The sequence below is a fragment of the Carassius auratus genome, chromosome 34, assembly GCF_003368295.1.
Source record: "Carassius auratus strain Wakin chromosome 34, ASM336829v1, whole genome shotgun sequence".
NCBI lineage: Eukaryota > Metazoa > Chordata > Actinopteri > Cypriniformes > Cyprinidae > Carassius > Carassius auratus.
Genome location: NC_039276.1, coordinates 5,504,469 through 5,523,881, shown reverse-complemented (window position 1 = coordinate 5,523,881; position 19,413 = coordinate 5,504,469). Strand labels below are relative to the sequence as shown.

Genomic DNA, 19,413 nt, shown 5'->3' with positions numbered 1-19,413 from the left:
GAGCTTTATAGTCCCTGGTCGCCATTCACTTTTATAGTATGACTAAATGTCTCCATTTGTGTTCCATGGGGCAACATGATGGTGATTAAATGATGAAAACATTTTCAGATTTTTCTCGAAGATAAATTATTTACACTTCCAGCCCTATGCCATTTTTTTCTGCTGCATGCCCTGCTTAAAAAAGGGTTTTTACTTATTAAACAGATTTGTATATATGTAGAATGTGGTTGTGTATTTGAAATAAACTTGCATGTGTTACACAGTTTAAAGGAATAATTCTAAATTTTTTTCCCTCTCCAGGAGGGGTTCAAAATGGGACTAACAGTAGAGGGCACTGTCTTTTCCCTCGATCCACTAGAAGGTCGCTGCTGATGCCAAGAAGAAAGTTTTGTCACTTTCATGTTAAACCATTTGTACTAAAGTGCCAAACTCGGGTTTACATTCAAGATGTCAATGTCTTATATTTTGTTTTATGTATTTGCATTATGCATTTGGTTTACGAAAAGTCTATTGAGAAATCTGAAGCAGTAGATCACTATTTTTGTAAGAACTAAAAAAAAGGAAAAAACTAGTAATGTAGTTTTAACACCCTTTGCTTGTACAGGCAATGAAGGAAGGTATGTTCAATTGCACAGTCTGTGTTGACGTTTCATATTTTTTTATGTGTTACACATACAAGCTACTGTTTTTAATCTGTATGGTATATTATAAATCATAAACACATACAATATTATCATTATGGAAAGATCCCTTTACGTTATATTTTTACTTTATTTTTAACACTTAATGCAGTACTATACATAATAACATTCCTTTTGTATCAAATCTCATGTTAAATTACTATATTGTTTTTGTTAATAGCAATGGATCCTTTAAAATCAGTATTTTTTAACTCAACAGCAGTTAAATTGTAGGACTGGACTATTTCCACATTAACATGTACTTGTATTGCAGTTTAATTGTATATGATATATTTTAGTATACTCTTGCACAAGGAAGCACTTTGAAAGAGCTCTGTTCATGTATTATTGTTAATTCAGCATTATTTTAGCCTTTGCTGTTGTAGTCATTAAAAGAAAATGGTACATATTCTCTGTATAAGTCATGTTTTGTAAAATGTCTTTCTTAGACCTTTACGTGCATTAAATAAGAGACCTTGTATGATGTACGGTATTTATTTATTTTTGGGCTCAACAAATCTTCACACACATGCTGTAGTGTTTAAGTAATTTATTTCAAATCGCAGATAATTTACTGAAAATACAATGTCAAGAGATTACAGTAAAATGGTCATTATGTACTTGAGTGCCACTGATTTCCCATTAAATTAATTTTTTTTTTAATTTACTTTTAAAATTAGTATAAAAGCTTAAAATGTTATTTTTTTCACGCTTTATTTTATAATGATGATTCAGAATGTAATTTGGCTCAATCATGTAATCTTCTGTGTACTGTTCGTAAGTGTGTCTTTCTGTAGAGCACCGCATCTTGGAGTGCATTACTTCATTCTTCTCCCATCGCTGCTTTGTTAGCTGCTTTTTTTCCCCATCCTTTGTATGTTCAACAAAGGTGTTTTGGCGTTCATAGTAGTGCTGCACCTATATGTGTCATATTTCAGTCAGTGCAGTTGTTGCAGAAACCTGTAGAAAGCCTGTCTGAGGAACATGTATACAAGGCATAATAATACAGCATTCAAACAGGATTCATAAAAGCACATTTTGTTCAGTAAATCTCCATTTTTATGATCCCACAAAATACTGCTAGTAAAACAAGCAATATAACGAACAGTTTTCACTATAGGTGTTTACAGTTCTGATCATATTTGACAACTATTTTTAAAAACTATTTTTAAAATATTTTAAACTAATATAATCCCTGCCATTTCTTGCTGTTTACTCAGAGCATAAAAATAAAAAGAATTTTTAAAATAATAATAATAATAAAAATACATTCCGACAGGTTTGAACAAAATTGCATAAATCACTCTAGCAACTTACAGAGGATAAAATAAAGCAAACAATATCATACATTTTTATTAATTGAAAATATATATTCATGCTTAAAAGGTGAGGAAAGAAATGAGCATCTTCAAAATTCAAGAAAAAAAAGAAATAATGTTTTGATTGATTCAATAAAATGATGTTACTGAGGATATGTTTAATTTGCAAGCAAATACATGAGATAAGCTTTAAAAAAGTTCTAAAATAGGATAAAATAATAATAAAAGAAAAAGCGCAAGAATAAGTCTGCCTGCATGCTTTTTAGAAAATATGACATCGTAAAAATTGTCTATACTGCATCTAATTGAATTGCACCAGCATTTTGTTTTACTACATTATGACTTTTACCATTACAAAAGTATTTAAAATATAGACCTAATAGACAAAAGGAAAAAAATGGGAAAGAGAAATAATAATGCACCTTTTAGCAATTAAGAGTCTCAGATGCATTTCATTTTATTTGCATTTCCAATCAGTCGTACAGCTCCTTACAGGATTCATGTACAGTGAGTCTGTTCAGCTTTTGCCAGTTTATAGAAATGAGGTAGCTTGCACTAATAAATCAGCGTTTTCATCTTTAATTGTAAATTTGGTTTGAAAGTAATTACAAAGTAAATGTGGAAGAGTACAGTTTTAGGAATCAAAATACACTCAACTGAATGCAAACTTCCTCTATAGCACCATTTTTGTGTAAAAAAAAAAATAATTAATTAAAAATACTGTAATGAAAACAGGCAAATCCAAATAGTTTTAAGTGTTGGTACAGTGTATAACATCATTACGGTGTTATTTGCAATGGCCATCTCAATTTAAAACAGCAGTTGATGAACAGTCTTGTAGTATAAAAATTCTGTTAAATTTAATTTCGAATTTCAAGAGGTCAATCTTTAAAAAACTAATGGAGCGGCTGCTTTCTTGAAACGCTTGGAAGGCATAATAAATATTTCGCTACAGGGCCAGAAAAGTCCCATGCTCTGTATGTACAAGGCTGATCTCGTCAGCAGTCACTTTAAGAGACTCGGGAATCTCTTCAATGCATCACTACTCCTTGTTTCACAAGAAGCACACAGGCCCAATATCAATGCCAAACTCTTGATCTGAACCTCCAATGTCCACAGGTGCAATATCCACAATAGGTAGTCTTGCTGTTTTCTGCGTCCTGTATTCAAACACTGTCTTGCCCCACCTACCATTTGCTTGCTGTGAAGAGAAATACATCCATTTAGGTTTATATGGGGGCAATTGTAATATCTTATGGAGTACTGATACTGCATGTGTGTTAAATCTAATTTAGCAACATACTAAAATACACTAGTGCTGTTTGTATTGATGCACAAGGTTGCTTTCCATGTAGAGTGTTCCAAATCTGATCCTCAGTTATCAGTTAAGGTTACATTTGGCTTCTTTATAAAATGTAGGCAGTATAGAGTAAGACAGATCACTAGGTTTTGTAACAAGGCTTGTGCCTTTATACAAATGATGTATTGCGAGGTACTTACTGAGCAGCTGTCCTCTAGGACAGTGTATTTAAAGCGGTTATTTCCCTCAGCTTTGAGCTCAAGATCATTTGAAGCTTTGAGGATGACTGCTTTCTTGAGATTTCCAGTTGATTCATCCTTGTAGCCCACAGTGTTCTTGCAGTGGTAAGTGATGGTTTGTGATGCCTCTTTGGAGAGCAGACGGATGAAAGTCATCTGAACTGTGACAGTGTTGGCCGGCTGGTCTTTATTCCCATAAGTGAACTTAACAAAGATACAAAATGAAATAAATAATAGGCAGTGATGAATATAAGTCTGTTACTCAATGTCATACTAATTTATTTTGCATTCTAAATATTGTAGCACTAACGGAGCTCACACAATTGACATGATAAAATTAATTTTAGAAAGAGTGGTTGAACATTCTTACATATGTTCCTCTATTCATATTGGCTCCAAACCACACAGGTTTACTTCCTGGGGAACTCCACCATGACTTCCGGGGGATGCTGGAGGGTATTGCAGAGATGCATGTCTCTCCAGTGTCCATATTGCAATGAACTTTAATGGCATCCTCTGCACTGCCCTGGTTTGGATCCACCCAGTATTCACCTATGATGAAAGGATGAAACATTTACATTTGTTTGATTTCAACTTAATATTCTGGTAATTATTGGAATAGTTTTGGTTCTTATTAAAATAGCAGCTACTAAGGTACAAAGACACAATGACAATGTTAGGATAGTAATACTGTAAACATACTGTAAAAACTGTAACACTGTTTAGAACAGAGTTTAATATTACAGTTTAGTATTTGTATCTCATCTCTCTCTCTCATATATATATAATATATAGTAAGTGTATTCATGTAATTCCATATATCTGACTGTATGTCAACATAAGCTCATTGAAAAGACAAGCTTCGGCCTACATTTTTTGTAAAACACCAAAAACATTTTTTTTTTACTATAGTGCATGATTTGTAAACTAATACATTTTTATGTTTGCATTAGATAATCAGTTGCATATAAGAAGTTTTTCTGATGTAGTAAACTTGCTTGGTAGCTCACCTGGTACAATGCACTTGGAATGCGGAGCATTCAAGATTGAGTCCCATAAAAGATAAGTCACTATGAGTTATGATGCGGCTCAAAACCTCAAACACTTGTAGAAGCACATTCAAATACCATGGTTGCTTCAGCAAATGTGTTTTTATCTCCCATTTGCTTTCGTTAACACTACTGCATAGGTTTAAAGTAAGGATTATATAGGTGGTACATTATTTTCATGAACCTTTTAGCGCCACTTCCCAGAAATTTCATTTCAGAAGTCTGTTTATCTGATTGGATAAAGTCTTTAGTGCCACTCACTAGACACTTTAAAATTGTCACAAAATATAATTTTTCATAAATTTCACCCCAGCATGTTTTTTTTCTAATGAGCTTGTGTTTGTAAATGTAGGATACTGATTTGTCACTGTATTACATACAGTAATGAATTAACGAACTGTGCAATACCCTTAATTTAACTTACCACTCTTTTTTTGAGGGTAGCATTGTCTCAAGTCCTCACAAGTTCTGGCAGGATGCTTTCTACTACCGTCAGGGCTACGCATGCTATCAATCTGGCTGTTCAGAGCCTTCAAAGTAGCCTGAACTCCAGGATCAGCTTGGAACATGCTTGTTGAGTTACTCTTGGGAAGAGCCTCATCTTCACTGAACTCTGGGGGAGGAGGACCAGCATCATAATCTTGAGGCCCACCAAACAGATCTTCCATAGCTGCAGTGGGAGGTCCAGCAGGGCCAGGAGGGCCAGGTGGGCCAGGTTCTCCAGGAGGTCCCTAATCATGATGACACAAAAATAAATGGGTGTCTTAAATTTTAATGCTATGTGAAGTGGCAGGAAAGTTTAACTTGCCTCTGGTCCAATATCACCACTAACTCCTCTTGAACCAGGAGGTCCCATAGGTCCAGGCTGTCCAATGTACCCTTCCTTTCCTGGTGGCCCAATGGGCCCAGGAGGTCCCTGTGAGACAAATTGTTTATTTCATGTCAATTACCATTTGACTAGTTGTAAATCATTCACATTAAAAAAGTTAAAAGCATACCCTTTGTCCACTTGGACCAAAGATGCCTGGAGCTCCCTGCTCTCCAGTTGTGCCCTAAAAAAAATATGTAAATGTAATGTAAAAAGTTAATGTAAAATTTTACGATGGAAAAAGGCTTCACTGATAATATATTGCTTGATATTTTATATTTAATTAATTACATGACTCACGCAAATTATGGAAACAACCTTTTTTTTTTCCTTTAAACCTGGAGGGGGTCTTTGTTATAACTTACAGGTGGTCCAGGAAGACCTTGTAATCCGGCAAATCCTCTGTGACCCTTCTGTCCTCTCTCTCCATGGTCTCCCAGATCTCCTTTATCTCCTCTTGGTCCTTGTGGCCCCTTAAATAGTTGAAAAATGGAGCAATTGTTTTTATTTGCAACTTTAAGGTAATTGGAGCCTTTCTTATTATGCCATGTTGTGTTATGTCATAGGTTTCCTACTATGAGTCCTCGTTTTCCAGCAGAACCTGGAGGGCCAGAAGGTCCTTTTGAACCCTGCCAAGACAGCGTGAAGAAAACATGAGCCAACATGCATTCTAGTATATATTAAATTATAAGAAGAAACATAAGACTTACATGCTCTCCTCTCCTCCCAATTCCTCCAGTTGCACCGACAGGACCGGAGGAACCAGGTGGTCCTGTAGATCCAGCCGCACCCTCTGGGCCTGGATCTCCTCGATCACCCTTAAAAGAAAGTAAGCAGCTTTTGTAAGATTGACACAGCTATAATTTAAGGTTTGGACATGGGTCATTTGATTGTTTTAGATCTCACCTGGGCCCCTATGACACCTTCCTTTCCTGGTGGGCCATCAGACCCAGCAGGTCCCTAATAATCAAAACCAAAAAATTTTATATTTATTTATTGTGCCGAGTAAATCTAGTCAGTACAAATGTAGTTCTCTAACAATTATATTAAATAAATTTTACATCAGGTCCAGGATCCCCCCGTGGTCCATTAGCACCAGGCAACCCAACTGATCCAGGAGGTCCTTTGTCTCCCGAGGCTCCTGATGTGCCCTGTTTTCCTGGAGGACCCTACATGAGTCATGAGCAAGCAGATTAGTGGAGGTCTTTTTAATAAAGAAGTAAACTCAGCTGTCATTTAGTACAGTATGTACACCATAGGGATCAGTAATTAATTTAATTTATTTTTCTTTATTTAATTAATTTGGGATGTTTTGTAATGGATACTAACAGCTGGTCCAGGGAGTCCTGGCATTCCACGTTCTCCTCTTTGACCAGGAAGACCAACAATTCCTCTTTGCCCTGTTGTTCCTGCAGGACCTGGGGGACCATCAGGTCCCTAATGAAAATAACCGTTAAGATTCTATTTTTACACTTTAGTATTTCACCTGAGAAACATCTGGTGCACTTACTGGTTGTCCATCTTCTCCAGAATCTCCTTTGTCTCCAGGGCTCCCAGCAGGCCCAGGGGGACCTCTCTCTCCCTGGCGTCCTGGGGATCCATGGTCTCCTCGAAGACCAGGAGGACCCTCTTTCCCAGGAAGACCAAGTGGACCTGGTTCACCAATAGGACCCTAAGAAAATACATTTTAAATACATCTTTCAAATGTTTTGATGTTTCTGATTTGTGATTGTGAACCTCTGTTGTCCATTCAACATACCGTTGGACCAGGAGGGCCAACTCTTCCAGCAGATCCAGGGAAACCTGTTGGGCCCTAAACATTAAGGTTCGTTAACTGACTAGCCATTAAACATATATGATACAGTATTTGTTATCATAACTATACTCACAGGTGCCCCCTGTGTTCCTCTACCACCCTTTGGTCCAGCCACACCAATATTACCCTGTAGTCACACAGATTAAGGAGATTATTAATTACCTATCATCTTCATAGCACCTTCTGAAAACCATTTTTATGCAAGTGTTTTGTCACCTGTGGCCCTGGAGGACCAGCCAAACCTTGAGGGCCTGGAGATCCAGCATCACCCTTTTGTCCAGGCTCCCCTGGTGGTCCTTTCACACCAGGCTGACCATCAACACCCTGTGGTTTTGAAAGCACACCAAAATTCAGAAACAGTTAACTCAATGATCTTACTCAAAGTTTTGCATTTTTACATAGTTAATGCATACAATATCAAACAACAATGAGGTTTTTGTCAGATTTCAAAATGTATACTTACCGGTGGTCCAGCAAAGCCTACAGCACCTATTGGCCCAGGTTCACCACGGGATCCCTTGGGTTTAGCACAAATATTTGTTGTTAAATCAATACATTTGGCTTATTTGAAACATTGTTGCCTTGTGTATCTCAGTGCCAAATATCAACTCACTGGCATTGCTCTTGATCCTGGAGGTCCAGGTGGTCCTTTAGGGCCTGGTTCTCCCTGTTAAAACACTACGTTAGACTTATGTGGTGGAAGAAAACATTATTACAATAAAATATAGATAATAATGACAGTAGATGTATGTACCTTTTCACCACTTGGACCACCGGGTCCTGCAGGGCCAATTGGGCCTGTCAAACCCTACATGTGAAAGACAACACGTCAATATGAGAGTATTCTTTCATGCATATTAAGCATCATCTACAGAGAATTTTGTGCATGCATCTATGAACGGGCCTGCTTGAACAAGTCTTGTACAGTTCATCCTCTGTTCAATTACTAAGATGTCTGTTTTACATTTGTTAATGCTTGATATTGAGATGTATGCTTTTGTCAGTTTGAAATGTTCCTTTCAAATTTATGTCACTGAAAATCAGTAAGAGATGCATTAAGGCAGTGGTTCTAAACTAGTTGTACTGAAGAGAAATGACAGAATGATAGATTATCATAACTATATCATAGCTAATTTATTAAATTTTTTTATGATTTGTTTTATTTTATTTGTAATTTTTTGTCCTTGGCACCATCAGAATGATTTGCAACCCACCGATTAATGACCACTTGATTATAATGTTTTAAAAGAACAAATAATTACCCTTGCACCATCACTTCCAGGAGTGCCCTCTGATCCCTTCTCACCAATATTTCCCTGAATGTGGAAATAGGTAAATTAAAGAACTACAAATATAAAAATATCTAAGTGCACAATGTAAATCTAATATCGCCACTCACTCTCTCTCCTTTTGGACCTGATGGGCCAGAGATCCCTCTTTCACCTGGCATTCCCTGCAAACCGGGAGGGCCTAGATCCCCCACTGTACCAGGAGGCCCAGGGCTACCCTACAATACAATTTAACAGAATGATAAATTAACATTTTAAAAACATTAAAAAAACAACTTTTATCTTTACTATATATATCAGGATTATAAAGTACAGAAGCTGCATAGTGAAACTGATGCAGTGTGTTTATTTCAGGGTGTATTCCATGCTCGATCTACTGTACATTAAAGGGGTCATATGACGCAATCAACATTTTTTCTATCTCTTTGGAGTTTTATAAGCTCTTGGTGCATAAAGAAGATCTGTAAAGTTGCAAAGACTAAAGTCTCAAATTCAAAAAGATAATCGTTAACAATTTATTTTAGTGGCCAATTCTCAATATTACTAAGCTGCTTATTAGAATGTCTATTATTAACATATAGGTTGTTTATTAGTACTTTTAAAGCACTTGTTCTGCATGACCATATTCTACATTCCTAATCCTATCCCAAACCTAAACTTAACAACTACCTTACTAACTATTACTTGGGAGTTTATTGAGGCAAAATCATACTTAATGGTTTGTTAATAGTGAGAATTGGACCTTAAAATAAAGTGTGACCAGATATTCTTTACCAAAGTTAAGACTCTGCCATGTCCCCCTAAAATGGCTCATTCAAACACGCCCCCACGTCTTCATCACTAAGTGGAAATATTTGTGTAATGCTGCCCAAATGTTCACGCAAAGAAAGAAGGTGTGGTTTCAGTAACCAGAGTTAGTGTTGAAGCAGTCATGTCAGAGAGATGCTATGTAGACAAAAGCAAAATCACTTTATTTGGCCTTCTGAAAGCAGGTGCATTAGTTTAATATTTGCTATTGAATGTTCAAACATGGAGTTTTGCATGTTAGGGTGTGTGTGTGTGTGAGAGAGAGAGAGAGAGAGAGAAAGAGAGGGAGAGAGATGGTCACACAGTGGAGTCGGCTGTTTTAACAGTCTGTGGCTTGTGAACTGCAAACACATACGAGCTTCATCACTGTGTCTGTCCTGCGACTCTGTTCCCCTTTTGGGCTTGAACTGATGGTAAAACTAAGGACATAATTAATTGTTTTACATTTATTTTGAAAGAAGAAGCTCACGATTATGGAAAGGGGCGTTACATTTCTGACAAATGCTTGTGATGTTCGGCCAAACCCTGGGTCATTTGGCCAATCAGAGCAGACTGCGCTTGTCATAAGAAGAGACTTTGTAGAAAACAACTTGTTTGAGAGAGGCAGGGCATAGAGAACCTACAATAATGTACAGTATTTGAAAAATAATGTGTTTTTTGAACATTAAAGCATGTAAACATATTCTGTTACACTACATACACAAAATAATGATACTTATAAAGGCGTCATATCTATCAAGAATCTGGGATGTGTTAGATTAGCACAGAAAATGATTCTGACTCATCTCTTAGAACGTTAAAACAAATACTTGTTTACCATAACATACTATACTTAAATAATTTAAACAGAGCAAGCATTATTCCTGTCTCTCATTACTAACAATAGATATTTAGTTTTACCTTTGGGCCATCAGGACCAGGTGCCCCTGGGATACCTTTGGCTCCAGACAAACCAGGAGATCCCAGTTCTCCTCTTTCTCCTGGAATCCCACGTTCACCCTGTTAAATGAAATGACTGACCAATAAGGACATGTCTTGACCTCAACAATGTGTGTTTACAGAAGCGTTTTAAGGTAAAACTAGAACTCACCCTTGGTCCAGTTTGGCCTATTGGGCCTCCTTCACCATGAATACCCTTTTAAAGAAAGATACATTTCTGTTTAGCATTGTTTCCTGCCATTTGTCCCATTTCATCCATTTTTTTCAAGGAATTACTGATGTGATCAACTTAGTGTTGAAGTGAACTAACTGTACCTGATCACCAGCTTTTCCTGCCTCTCCAGGAGCACCTGCTGGTCCCGGCAAACCCTGCGAAATAAGTAAGGAAGGACATTGATCTTATAAAAGAGGCAGACAAATAAGATAAAAAAAATAAAAAAAAAAGATTAAATAGTCATAAATCAAGCACCTGGAAGCCGTGCATTCCAGGAGGTCCCTGTTCGCCTCTCTCACCTGCTGGACCCTGAAAATCAAGAAATAAAATCATACATTGTACTCTAATTGCACTTGTGTAATTGTAAGTTTAATAGCTATACAACACAATAGCAAAAGCAGATGCTTGTGTAACACAGAGACATAATAACACACTTACATGTGGACCTGCCGGACCAGCTGGGCCTACTTCTCCATCTTTGCCTGGTGCTCCCTACGAGAAAGTCAGGGTTGAGGGACAAAGTTAATTTTCATTTAAAACAATGTGATTTCTCAGATATTCAACGTTATTATTATTTATTGATTTTTTGGCATGTTGTTATGCAGTTACTCTCAAGTGTTGCAGTGTCAAAAGTATTTAATATATTTAACTGCTGTAACTCACCCTTTGCCCAGAAACTCCTGCAGATCCCTGCTCACCTGGCTTTCCTGGATCCCCCTGAATTATTGTTCAAATGATAAGTCATGTACTTATAGAGAATATATTAATAAATGAATACAAATTCTACTCACACTAAAACCTTTTGGGCCTATTGATCCCATAGTTCCAGGAGGGCCTTTTGTTCCAGGTGACCCGGCAGGCCCTGGGCGACCATCCTCACCTGGAGCACCCTGTAGAAGGTGAATAGTAACATTTCTTTATTTTTACATTTAAAAACGTGAATATTGTATTCCAGTCTTGAATGGAAAACATCAGATAAAGGTACCAGTGGTCCTGGCTTTCCTTCGGCACCCTGAACTCCGGGTGTACCTGTCAAACCCTGAGAAAAAGAGCATGCAAAAAATCAATTAGTGATGTATTTGAAGGAGTTGGTGCATTCTTCTCTGACTCAGACACAACACATGAACAATTTGACTTACCCTTGCACCTGGTAGACCTGGTTCACCCGTTCTCCCTGGATCTCCAGTAGAGCCTTTAGGACCAGAAGTTCCTGTAATTCCACGGTCACCTTGTGCACCCTTGGATAATTATGAACAAAAGTATTCAGCTAATTCAATTCAACTAGTTAATACTTTGAATTTGCATGAACTCTTTTATTACCTTTGGACCCGGTAAGCCATCTTGACCAGGGAATCCTCGGTTTCCAGGTGCCCCCTATATTAGACAATAAATACCCCATGAAAATTTCGAAATTACAGTCTGCTTTTGTAAAGGCCGTAAAAAGAAAATCAGACTCACTCTCTCACCAACAGGTCCGGGTGGACCAACAGAACCTGGATCTCCTCTGAGCCCACGTTTTCCCTCTTCTCCCTGAGGTCCGATTACTCCCTGTGCTCCTGGTGGACCCTATTACAAAAAAAATGCATTACACTTAAAGGTAATGTCTGTTTTTTTGTTTTGTCTGCTCGTTTTTTACCTGTATGAAAACTATTTTGTAATTATGTCTGACGACATGGTATAGAAAATGGAATTCTTCATCTGTGTGAAAAAAGATACATGTATATAGATCTACAGCATTATTCAATCAAAACGTACAGGTTCTCCTTTAGGTCCAGCCTCTCCTTTAAATCCAGGAACACCTACATCTCCCTAAACACAACACAAAACAAAAGACTAGTTTGAGATTCAGTGTTCTTAATTGTTTTTAATTATACACATTTTAGGGTACAAATAATACTACATATAATGTAAACTATTTTACATTATATGAACACAAAAAATATTCCTTTCATAAATACATATGTTACAACATGTGCAAAGAATTCCTTACCCCTTGACCCTTGATCCCAGGCTGTCCAGTGCTTCCCTGAGGTCCTGGTGGGCCATTTGGGCCCAGCAGACCAACAGGACCCTGAGGACCAGGAGCTCCCTAGAGAAAGTTATATTGTATTAGCTGCCAATATCTGCATTTGTAATCCCATGAAAACAGCAATACGTTAACATTTTTGCTGATTTTCATTAATGTATTACGTAAATATTTTTTTCTTTAACATACCAATGGGCCCTTGGATCCTGGACCACCATCAGTGCCCATAGGCCCCTGAAAAAATCATTATAATTGCTCAATTTGCATTACAGATTATTAAATAATTGACTTTATATTTGTAATCATGTACTAATGTGCAACATGACCATTACAAACATACTTGTTGTCCAGGTGGTCCAGATCTGCCTTGATGTCCTGTCTCTCCTCTTTGTCCCTGTGGCCCCTCTGGTCCCCTCACACCTGTAGGTCCTGGTTGACCCTGTAAAGCAATTATATATCTTTTAATAATAGATTTAACAATGATTTAATGGAGTGTTAAAGTTCAGATGAACTATTACAATATATAGGACTAATAGCTATAAATGTAAAAGTGCTACAAAACATATGTATAGATCCTTGATATCATAACCCACCTTCATGCCTGGGCCTCCAGGATACCCTGGGGCACCATTAATTCCCAAAGGACCCTTTAAAAATCAAACCATTATAGATTAGCATCACAAGGTTTGTAGTTGCTTGGTTTGTCACATATTATCCTTTGGTTCATTGAAATTTCTTACCATTGGACCTGGTTTCCCAACATTGCCTTGAGCACCACGCATACCCTAAAAAACATATATATATATAAAAATATAACCAATAATAATAATAATAAAAACACTACTCTTATTATACTCAGAAGCTCTGATTAAAGTTGTTGGAAAGGTGCTATCACTTATTAATGTTTTTGTTCTCACCGGTGTGCCACTTGGGCCTGGGCGTCCTCTTTCTCCTGGCATTCCCCTGGGACCCTGCATTTAGCAACAGGCCATTTTAATTTCATTGGAAATGAGGTTAGAAGCATTTGTGGTAGTGTAAGAATGAAGAACATCTGTTTTTATCTACTGGATTCACATCTGTAATTCTACTTTAATTGAAGTTTAAATTGGGATGGGAAATTAATTGGGATGTGGTCTTCTTACCATAGGACCAGGGGCACCCATTGCACCAGGTCCACCAGAGTCACCCTAAAATAATAACATATCATGAAAATGTACTTAGAAACATGAAATGAAAATGTACTTAGAAACATGAAATGGTTAATACAATCATATTTAATATTTGTGTTTATATATATATATATATATATATATATATATATATATATATATATATATATATATATATATATATATATATATATATACACACAAGTATGAAGCCATAAAGTTCTGCTCTTTTAAAGCTTTGTCAATATTAACTGTTAGGGGTTATAGTGAGTGGCTATTTAATAATTAAGTAAATTTGCATAAGGTAAACCTTTGATCCCACAGCTCCATGTTCTCCTTTAAGACCAGCTAGACCTTGGTGCCCCTGAATTATGAAAGGACAAAGATTTTGTTAGACTCCATTTAGAAATCTAAAAGTAACAATAGGTAGTGCTGGGGAGTAACTAGTTACATAATGGATTTACATCATTTTATTACAAAATAAATGTAATTGTAATCTGTTACAAAAAAAAAGTGCATACAAATTACAGTTACTTATGAAAATGTTAACAATTAAAAAAGGGGTTACATGAAAATTTTCACACACACACACAGAGAGAGAGAGAGAGAGAGAGAGAGATTTAATTGATATATTTCCCAAAATGCATTGTCAGCTCTAAAATATGAGGCATCAATGTTTCAGGAGTTAAGGACACACAATAGGACACATGCTTATTCAATAACTGTTTTATTTTCTCTTTGGGTTAATGTATATGCTTTATTTTTTTCATATTTTCCATGCAAAGATTTGATTTCAGAAACAGTATCATGGCTATTAAACCATATCGTGTTATGATTTTAAATCTATGTTTAACCTCAGAATGATCTCAGAGTAAAAAGAGATGCTAAAGTTTGATTTTGTGGTGGCTTAAAATAAAAGAAAGTTTGTTATCTTAATTCAAGTGTTTTGCTTGTTTGTTTGTTTGTTTGGTTGGTTGGTTGTTTGGTTGTTTGTTTTGAAGATTTTGAAAGTCTGGTTTAAATATTTTAAAATGGTTAAAAGTTGAAAACTTTCATTTGAAATGTAGAAAAGTAATCACAGAGAAATCAAATGTAATCATTTATTTTTTATATATGAATTAATTAAAAATAGTTACTCTACTTATCACATTTTAAATAGGGTAATTTATAATCTGTAACCTATTACATTTCCAAAGTAACCTTCAAAAAACACAAGTAACTTGTATTATTTTAAAATTCTGCATTCTATTGTAGTATTAATGTGAATTGTCTTTTCAACCAAGGGAACTGTGTGCTTTATAGTTGCTTGTGCAAAATAAGCTGCAATTACTTATTGTCGAACATGATGGTCGTATATTTTATTCTTTAAAATTCGGTGTGTGAAGTCTGACTTCTCTTACAGGTATTTCATATAATGTATTCAAGACCAAACTGGTGGCCTGGTGGATGATCTGTAAGTAATGTAGTGCACTCAATAAAGTGGAAAATAGCAACTTGAAAAGATCCCCAGACCAAGAGAATGAAATTCTCACACTTGACAAAAGTGGGATATAACAAAAAGAGAGCATATAAAAGAGCCAGGTTCAAAAATCTGAGACTACTAGCAATGCTTCTACTTTATATTGTAATTTATTGCAAAACGAGTTCACATTGTCAACATCATGAATTACCGCATTTGATTAGTGACCTCCGGAATCTTAAAATATGTATTATTCTTTGTTAGTCAAATTGTCTTTGTTGTAACTTTTTTTAAAAGCGAAACCACATTTCAATGAAAAATAAAAATAAAAACACTAGAGACTAAGAATTGACTTACTCTCTGGCCCTTTAAACCTGGTGGCCCTGGCGTCCCTGGAAATCCTCTTGCTCCCTGAACATAAAAATATTCAAACATAAAACTACCAACTACTGCAAGCAATACCTTTCAATTATAAAAGCTGTTAATTATTATTACAGCAGATCCAGGAAATCCCATTTCTCCTGCACCTCCTGGAGTCCCTGCTTCTCCCTGTGACCAAAAAATAAATAAATCAATATCAGATCCTGTTTAATTTTTCCACATTGTTGTGAGGATTCTCATGATACATCATAGAGTACTCACATCTTCACCAGGTTTCCCTGAAGGACCCTCTGGTCCTCTCTGGCCAGCACCACCCTATACAATGCAGAACAGTCATTACCAAATGATGATTAAACATAAAAACAATGATATTGTCCAGTTTATTTAGTAACAAAACAATGCATTGCTTCCAGAATCAGTATGATCGTGGAATTTATTAGAAAGGCTGATTCTACAGCATTGAAAGGTGTTAATTCAACTATTAGTCATATCAATACCTCATACCTCACACCCTTAAAGTATATTTAATTCTTAAACAATACAAACCTGCCTTATAATCACTTAAGTAAAACAAAAAACTAAACAAAAAAAAATAGCCAAAGATAAAACCTGCCATCTTCTGTGCCTCATAATGTACAAGCTTTTCTTAGTATAAGGATATGTAACATAATTCAGAGGTCACAAGGTCGAGTCTCGCTACCGGCTGGGATTGTAGGTGGGGAAGTAAATGACTAGTGTTCTCTTCCACCTCCAATACCAAACAGCTAGTACTTTTTGAGTTCTTCCTGGCTGATGTTTGCTTTTGAAATAAAGATTGTGAGGCAGACTGCCCCCAGTAAATTCTGAAGTTTTCACAGACAGTAGATAATTAATCATGTTGCCTCACCATTGGCCCTGTATCTCCTACATCACCAGGAGGTCCCTGTGGTCCTGGCACCCCCTAGAGGAAGTTGAAAAACATGCTACTGCTGAAAGCCAAATTCTTTTGGCCCTGAAATGTGTAACAAAGATTTCTTATCAAATAAATACTTACTGGTGCTCCATTTGGCCCAGGCGGTCCCCTTGTTCCTGCCTCCCCCTATTGAAAAACAGCTTTGTTACTAGAATAAATCACAGAGTGCTTGTGAAACAGCACTTTTTGAACACAACACAGCATCCAAATCAAATGAAGCAATTTTCTGATTCTGTAATTCAGCTTATTCTTTTAACACAGCATTGCTGTAATGTGAGTATGATACATTGCTTGTAATGTTCCTCATAAGTCTGTGGCTTATATGATACCGTATTTTCCGGACTATAAGACGCACTTTTTTCATAGTTTGGCTGGTCCTACAACTTATAGTCAGGTGCGACTTATTTATCAAAATTAATTTGACATGAACCGAGAGAAATGAACCAAGAGAAATGAAGCAATAGAAAACATTACCGTCTACAGCCGCGAGAGGGCGCTCTATGCTGCTCAGTGCTTCTGCAGTCTACAGTGAAGACATAAAGCGCCCTCTCGTGGATGTAGACAGTAATGTTTTCTATTGGTTCTTGGTTCTAAATAAATGCGACTTATAATCCAGTGCAACTTATATATGTTTTTTTTCCTCATCATGACGTATTTTTGGACTGATGCGACTTAAAAAAAAAAATACGGCACATATTTTTGTTTAAATGGCAGAATCTCCACTTACCCGGACTCCAGGCATCATGGCATGCTGGGCTCCTGTTTTGTCAGCAAATCCTCCAGCCATATGTGAAGACAACTCTCCCTAAGTAAGAGAGGACATGGGGCTTTATTAACTGAAACTTTCTCTATATTGTAATTGTTGTGTTTTTTTTACTTCACCTCTCTTTTTTATATTCTGTCCTGCAGTCCTACTTTCTGTGATGATTAATGAACTATATGAAAATATAATCATTAATGAATTATAGATAATAAACTCACTCCTGGGGTATGTCCTGGGGGCCCTGGCTCTCCTGGCTGTCCTGGAATACCAGGCTCTCCGTCATATCCTGGGGGACCCCTGAGACCCTAAAATAAACATTAAAATCAGGCTAAAGTAACATAACATTACAATAATATTACACAATATTTCATATATTTAATCACATTTTGAAATTAATTTGTTGTTTCTTACAGGACGACCCTTAGGTCCGCTGTCTCCTCTGTATCCTGGAGCTCCTGGAGGACCCTATATAATAAGCATAAAATTACACAATCGAAGTAAATAAAAACAGTCCTGTTAGCATTAGCAATATAGCTCTAGTCTGTGTTATCACAGTTGTCACACACAAAGTTCTGATTGCAATTAGACTGGATGAGTTTTTGCAAGAATTTCTAAGTTTCAAAATAATCAATTAGCAAGGTTAAATGAAAAGTTCAAATAAAGACCAATACAGTTCAAGGAAAATAAATTGAGCTGTGCTCTGTCTCCATCTAATGTCCAGACATCAGAAAATATATATCAAATAATGTACTAGATATTGTAGCTATATATGATTGATTAACTGCACAAAGCACAGCATGAAAACCCTTTTTTTTTCATTTGATTGATCTATTTGTTAATATCGATCAGGACCCTACAAAAGTAAATGAAGAAATCTTACCATTGGTCCAGGACGGCCTCTTATTCCAATAACCTAAAATCAAGATTGAATATTTGTATTATTTACAAACTGTACAAATATTGTTATATATATCCATCCTCATATTCATGTAAGATAAATGTTCATTCAAACATACAGTTGGGACAACTCCAGGTTCTCCTTTCTGACCCTGAAATCAAGAAGAGTGAAACTCAAAATAGAAGACTTTATTTGTAATATCTTTATTTATATATTTATTGAACTTTATAGAATACCTTGGCAATTCTGTCTGCTGACAAGAAAAAGGAAATAGATAAAAATAAAAATAGTTGATGTTTATCCATTCTAAAATTTCAAAACACAGATTTGCATGAAGATGCTAAATGAATCTAAATGTGGTGCGCATCCTCACCTGGTCTGCCATTGCCAGTGCTGTGCGTTGTGTCACTCTGGCACACAGGACAGCACTCTCCTTCTGGAATTATTACCTTTGCACAGTTAGAGACTTCATCACATTGCACCTCATCGCACAAGATGGCTCCGCTGTCACAAACACAGATCCTGCATGGTTCAGGTTTCCAGATGTCTCTGTTTGTGTACACCTGTCCGTTCTCTGTACAGCTCAACTCATCCTCTATGGGCAAAAATGGTAAATACTATATAAATATTGTGTAAACACACACATTTTTATTAAAAACTCATTGTTAATTAAAACCTGTCATATATAGTTGTATTTGATTTATTTTAACATGTATTATTATAGGTATTTTTCTGAACACATCAAACAAAGACAGTAATTTTGTATCTAAAGTTATATTAAACTTCTGGTCCCCATTGACTTCAGTGATAGGCCTTTTTTCTCCCATATAACAGAAGTTAATGGGTGTCAGCAAGTATTTGGTTACCCAGAGTCTTCAAAATATTTTCTTTAATGTTAAACAGAAGAACAAAACTTAAAGGGGTGGTTGATTATGATTTCACTTTTTTAACTTTAGTTAGTGTGCAATTTTCCTGTTATAACATAAATAACACCTGCAAGGTTACGAAGGACAATGTTCAATACAAAGGGAGATTTTGTTTCATTTAAAAAAAGATCGCTGTTTAAGCACTAAAAAAAGGGGGGGGGGGGGGTTGTGTCATCACTAACCCCCCATGTTTCCATAACCCCTGCACCTTGGAATATGCAATAACCTGTAATGATAAGGGGGCATTAAGTTTCTGGACAGCTTGCACTAGGCGGTAAAAAAAAATAATAATAAATAATTCATGACACTGATCCAGCTA

At 36.3% G+C, this 19,413-nt stretch overlaps 2 protein-coding genes across 10 annotated transcripts in view; one reads left to right on the top strand and one right to left on the bottom strand.

Annotated features, from left to right (window-relative positions):
• LOC113053701 (PTB domain-containing engulfment adapter protein 1) overlaps positions 1-1,159 on the top strand; it is a 47,801-nt gene extending 46,642 nt beyond the window's left edge. For 6 of the 8 annotated variants that reach the window (XM_026218962.1, XM_026218969.1, XM_026218964.1 and 3 more), the window contains one exon: positions 301-1,159. In XM_026218962.1, the coding sequence (XP_026074747.1) occupies positions 301-372 (72 nt within the window). In that variant the 3' untranslated portion in view covers positions 373-1,159. The remainder of the gene's footprint in view (positions 1-300) is intronic. The other 2 variants (XM_026218970.1, XM_026218966.1) reach the window with 1 other exon arrangement.
• A 1,272-nt stretch (positions 1,160-2,431) lies between these two features.
• LOC113053698 (collagen alpha-2(V) chain-like) overlaps positions 2,432-19,413 on the bottom strand; it is a 29,501-nt gene continuing 12,519 nt past the window's right edge. Inside the window, exons 2-54 of one of the 2 annotated variants that reach the window (XM_026218955.1) lie at positions 18,542-18,763; positions 18,405-18,421; positions 18,287-18,319; positions 18,151-18,183; positions 17,682-17,735; positions 17,489-17,575; positions 17,235-17,312; positions 16,589-16,633; positions 16,442-16,495; positions 15,817-15,870; positions 15,670-15,723; positions 15,532-15,585; positions 14,026-14,079; positions 13,689-13,733; positions 13,464-13,517; positions 13,287-13,331; positions 13,140-13,193; positions 12,887-12,985; positions 12,736-12,780; positions 12,511-12,609; positions 12,276-12,329; positions 11,979-12,086; positions 11,841-11,894; positions 11,660-11,758; positions 11,506-11,559; positions 11,312-11,410; positions 11,184-11,237; positions 10,959-11,012; positions 10,776-10,829; positions 10,622-10,675; positions 10,458-10,502; positions 10,268-10,366; positions 8,671-8,778; positions 8,534-8,587; positions 8,026-8,079; positions 7,885-7,938; positions 7,735-7,788; positions 7,488-7,595; positions 7,345-7,398; positions 7,215-7,268; positions 6,966-7,127; positions 6,785-6,892; positions 6,517-6,624; positions 6,362-6,415; positions 6,166-6,273; positions 6,031-6,084; positions 5,821-5,928; positions 5,586-5,639; positions 5,396-5,503; positions 5,012-5,318; positions 3,909-4,090; positions 3,500-3,742; positions 2,432-3,200 (exon numbers count right to left, since the gene is read on the bottom strand). In XM_026218955.1, the coding sequence (XP_026074740.1) occupies positions 3,054-3,200; positions 3,500-3,742; positions 3,909-4,090; positions 5,012-5,318; positions 5,396-5,503; positions 5,586-5,639; positions 5,821-5,928; positions 6,031-6,084; positions 6,166-6,273; positions 6,362-6,415; positions 6,517-6,624; positions 6,785-6,892; positions 6,966-7,127; positions 7,215-7,268; positions 7,345-7,398; positions 7,488-7,595; positions 7,735-7,788; positions 7,885-7,938; positions 8,026-8,079; positions 8,534-8,587; positions 8,671-8,778; positions 10,268-10,366; positions 10,458-10,502; positions 10,622-10,675; positions 10,776-10,829; positions 10,959-11,012; positions 11,184-11,237; positions 11,312-11,410; positions 11,506-11,559; positions 11,660-11,758; positions 11,841-11,894; positions 11,979-12,086; positions 12,276-12,329; positions 12,511-12,609; positions 12,736-12,780; positions 12,887-12,985; positions 13,140-13,193; positions 13,287-13,331; positions 13,464-13,517; positions 13,689-13,733; positions 14,026-14,079; positions 15,532-15,585; positions 15,670-15,723; positions 15,817-15,870; positions 16,442-16,495; positions 16,589-16,633; positions 17,235-17,312; positions 17,489-17,575; positions 17,682-17,735; positions 18,151-18,183; positions 18,287-18,319; positions 18,405-18,421; positions 18,542-18,763 (4,391 nt within the window). In that variant the 3' untranslated portion in view covers positions 2,432-3,053. The remainder of the gene's footprint in view (positions 3,201-3,499; positions 3,743-3,908; positions 4,091-5,011; positions 5,319-5,395; positions 5,504-5,585; positions 5,640-5,820; positions 5,929-6,030; positions 6,085-6,165; positions 6,274-6,361; positions 6,416-6,516; positions 6,625-6,784; positions 6,893-6,965; positions 7,128-7,214; positions 7,269-7,344; positions 7,399-7,487; positions 7,596-7,734; positions 7,789-7,884; positions 7,939-8,025; positions 8,080-8,533; positions 8,588-8,670; positions 8,779-10,267; positions 10,367-10,457; positions 10,503-10,621; positions 10,676-10,775; positions 10,830-10,958; positions 11,013-11,183; positions 11,238-11,311; positions 11,411-11,505; positions 11,560-11,659; positions 11,759-11,840; positions 11,895-11,978; positions 12,087-12,275; positions 12,330-12,510; positions 12,610-12,735; positions 12,781-12,886; positions 12,986-13,139; positions 13,194-13,286; positions 13,332-13,463; positions 13,518-13,688; positions 13,734-14,025; positions 14,080-15,531; positions 15,586-15,669; positions 15,724-15,816; positions 15,871-16,441; positions 16,496-16,588; positions 16,634-17,234; positions 17,313-17,488; positions 17,576-17,681; positions 17,736-18,150; positions 18,184-18,286; positions 18,320-18,404; positions 18,422-18,541; positions 18,764-19,413) is intronic. The other variant, XM_026218956.1, reaches the window with a different exon arrangement.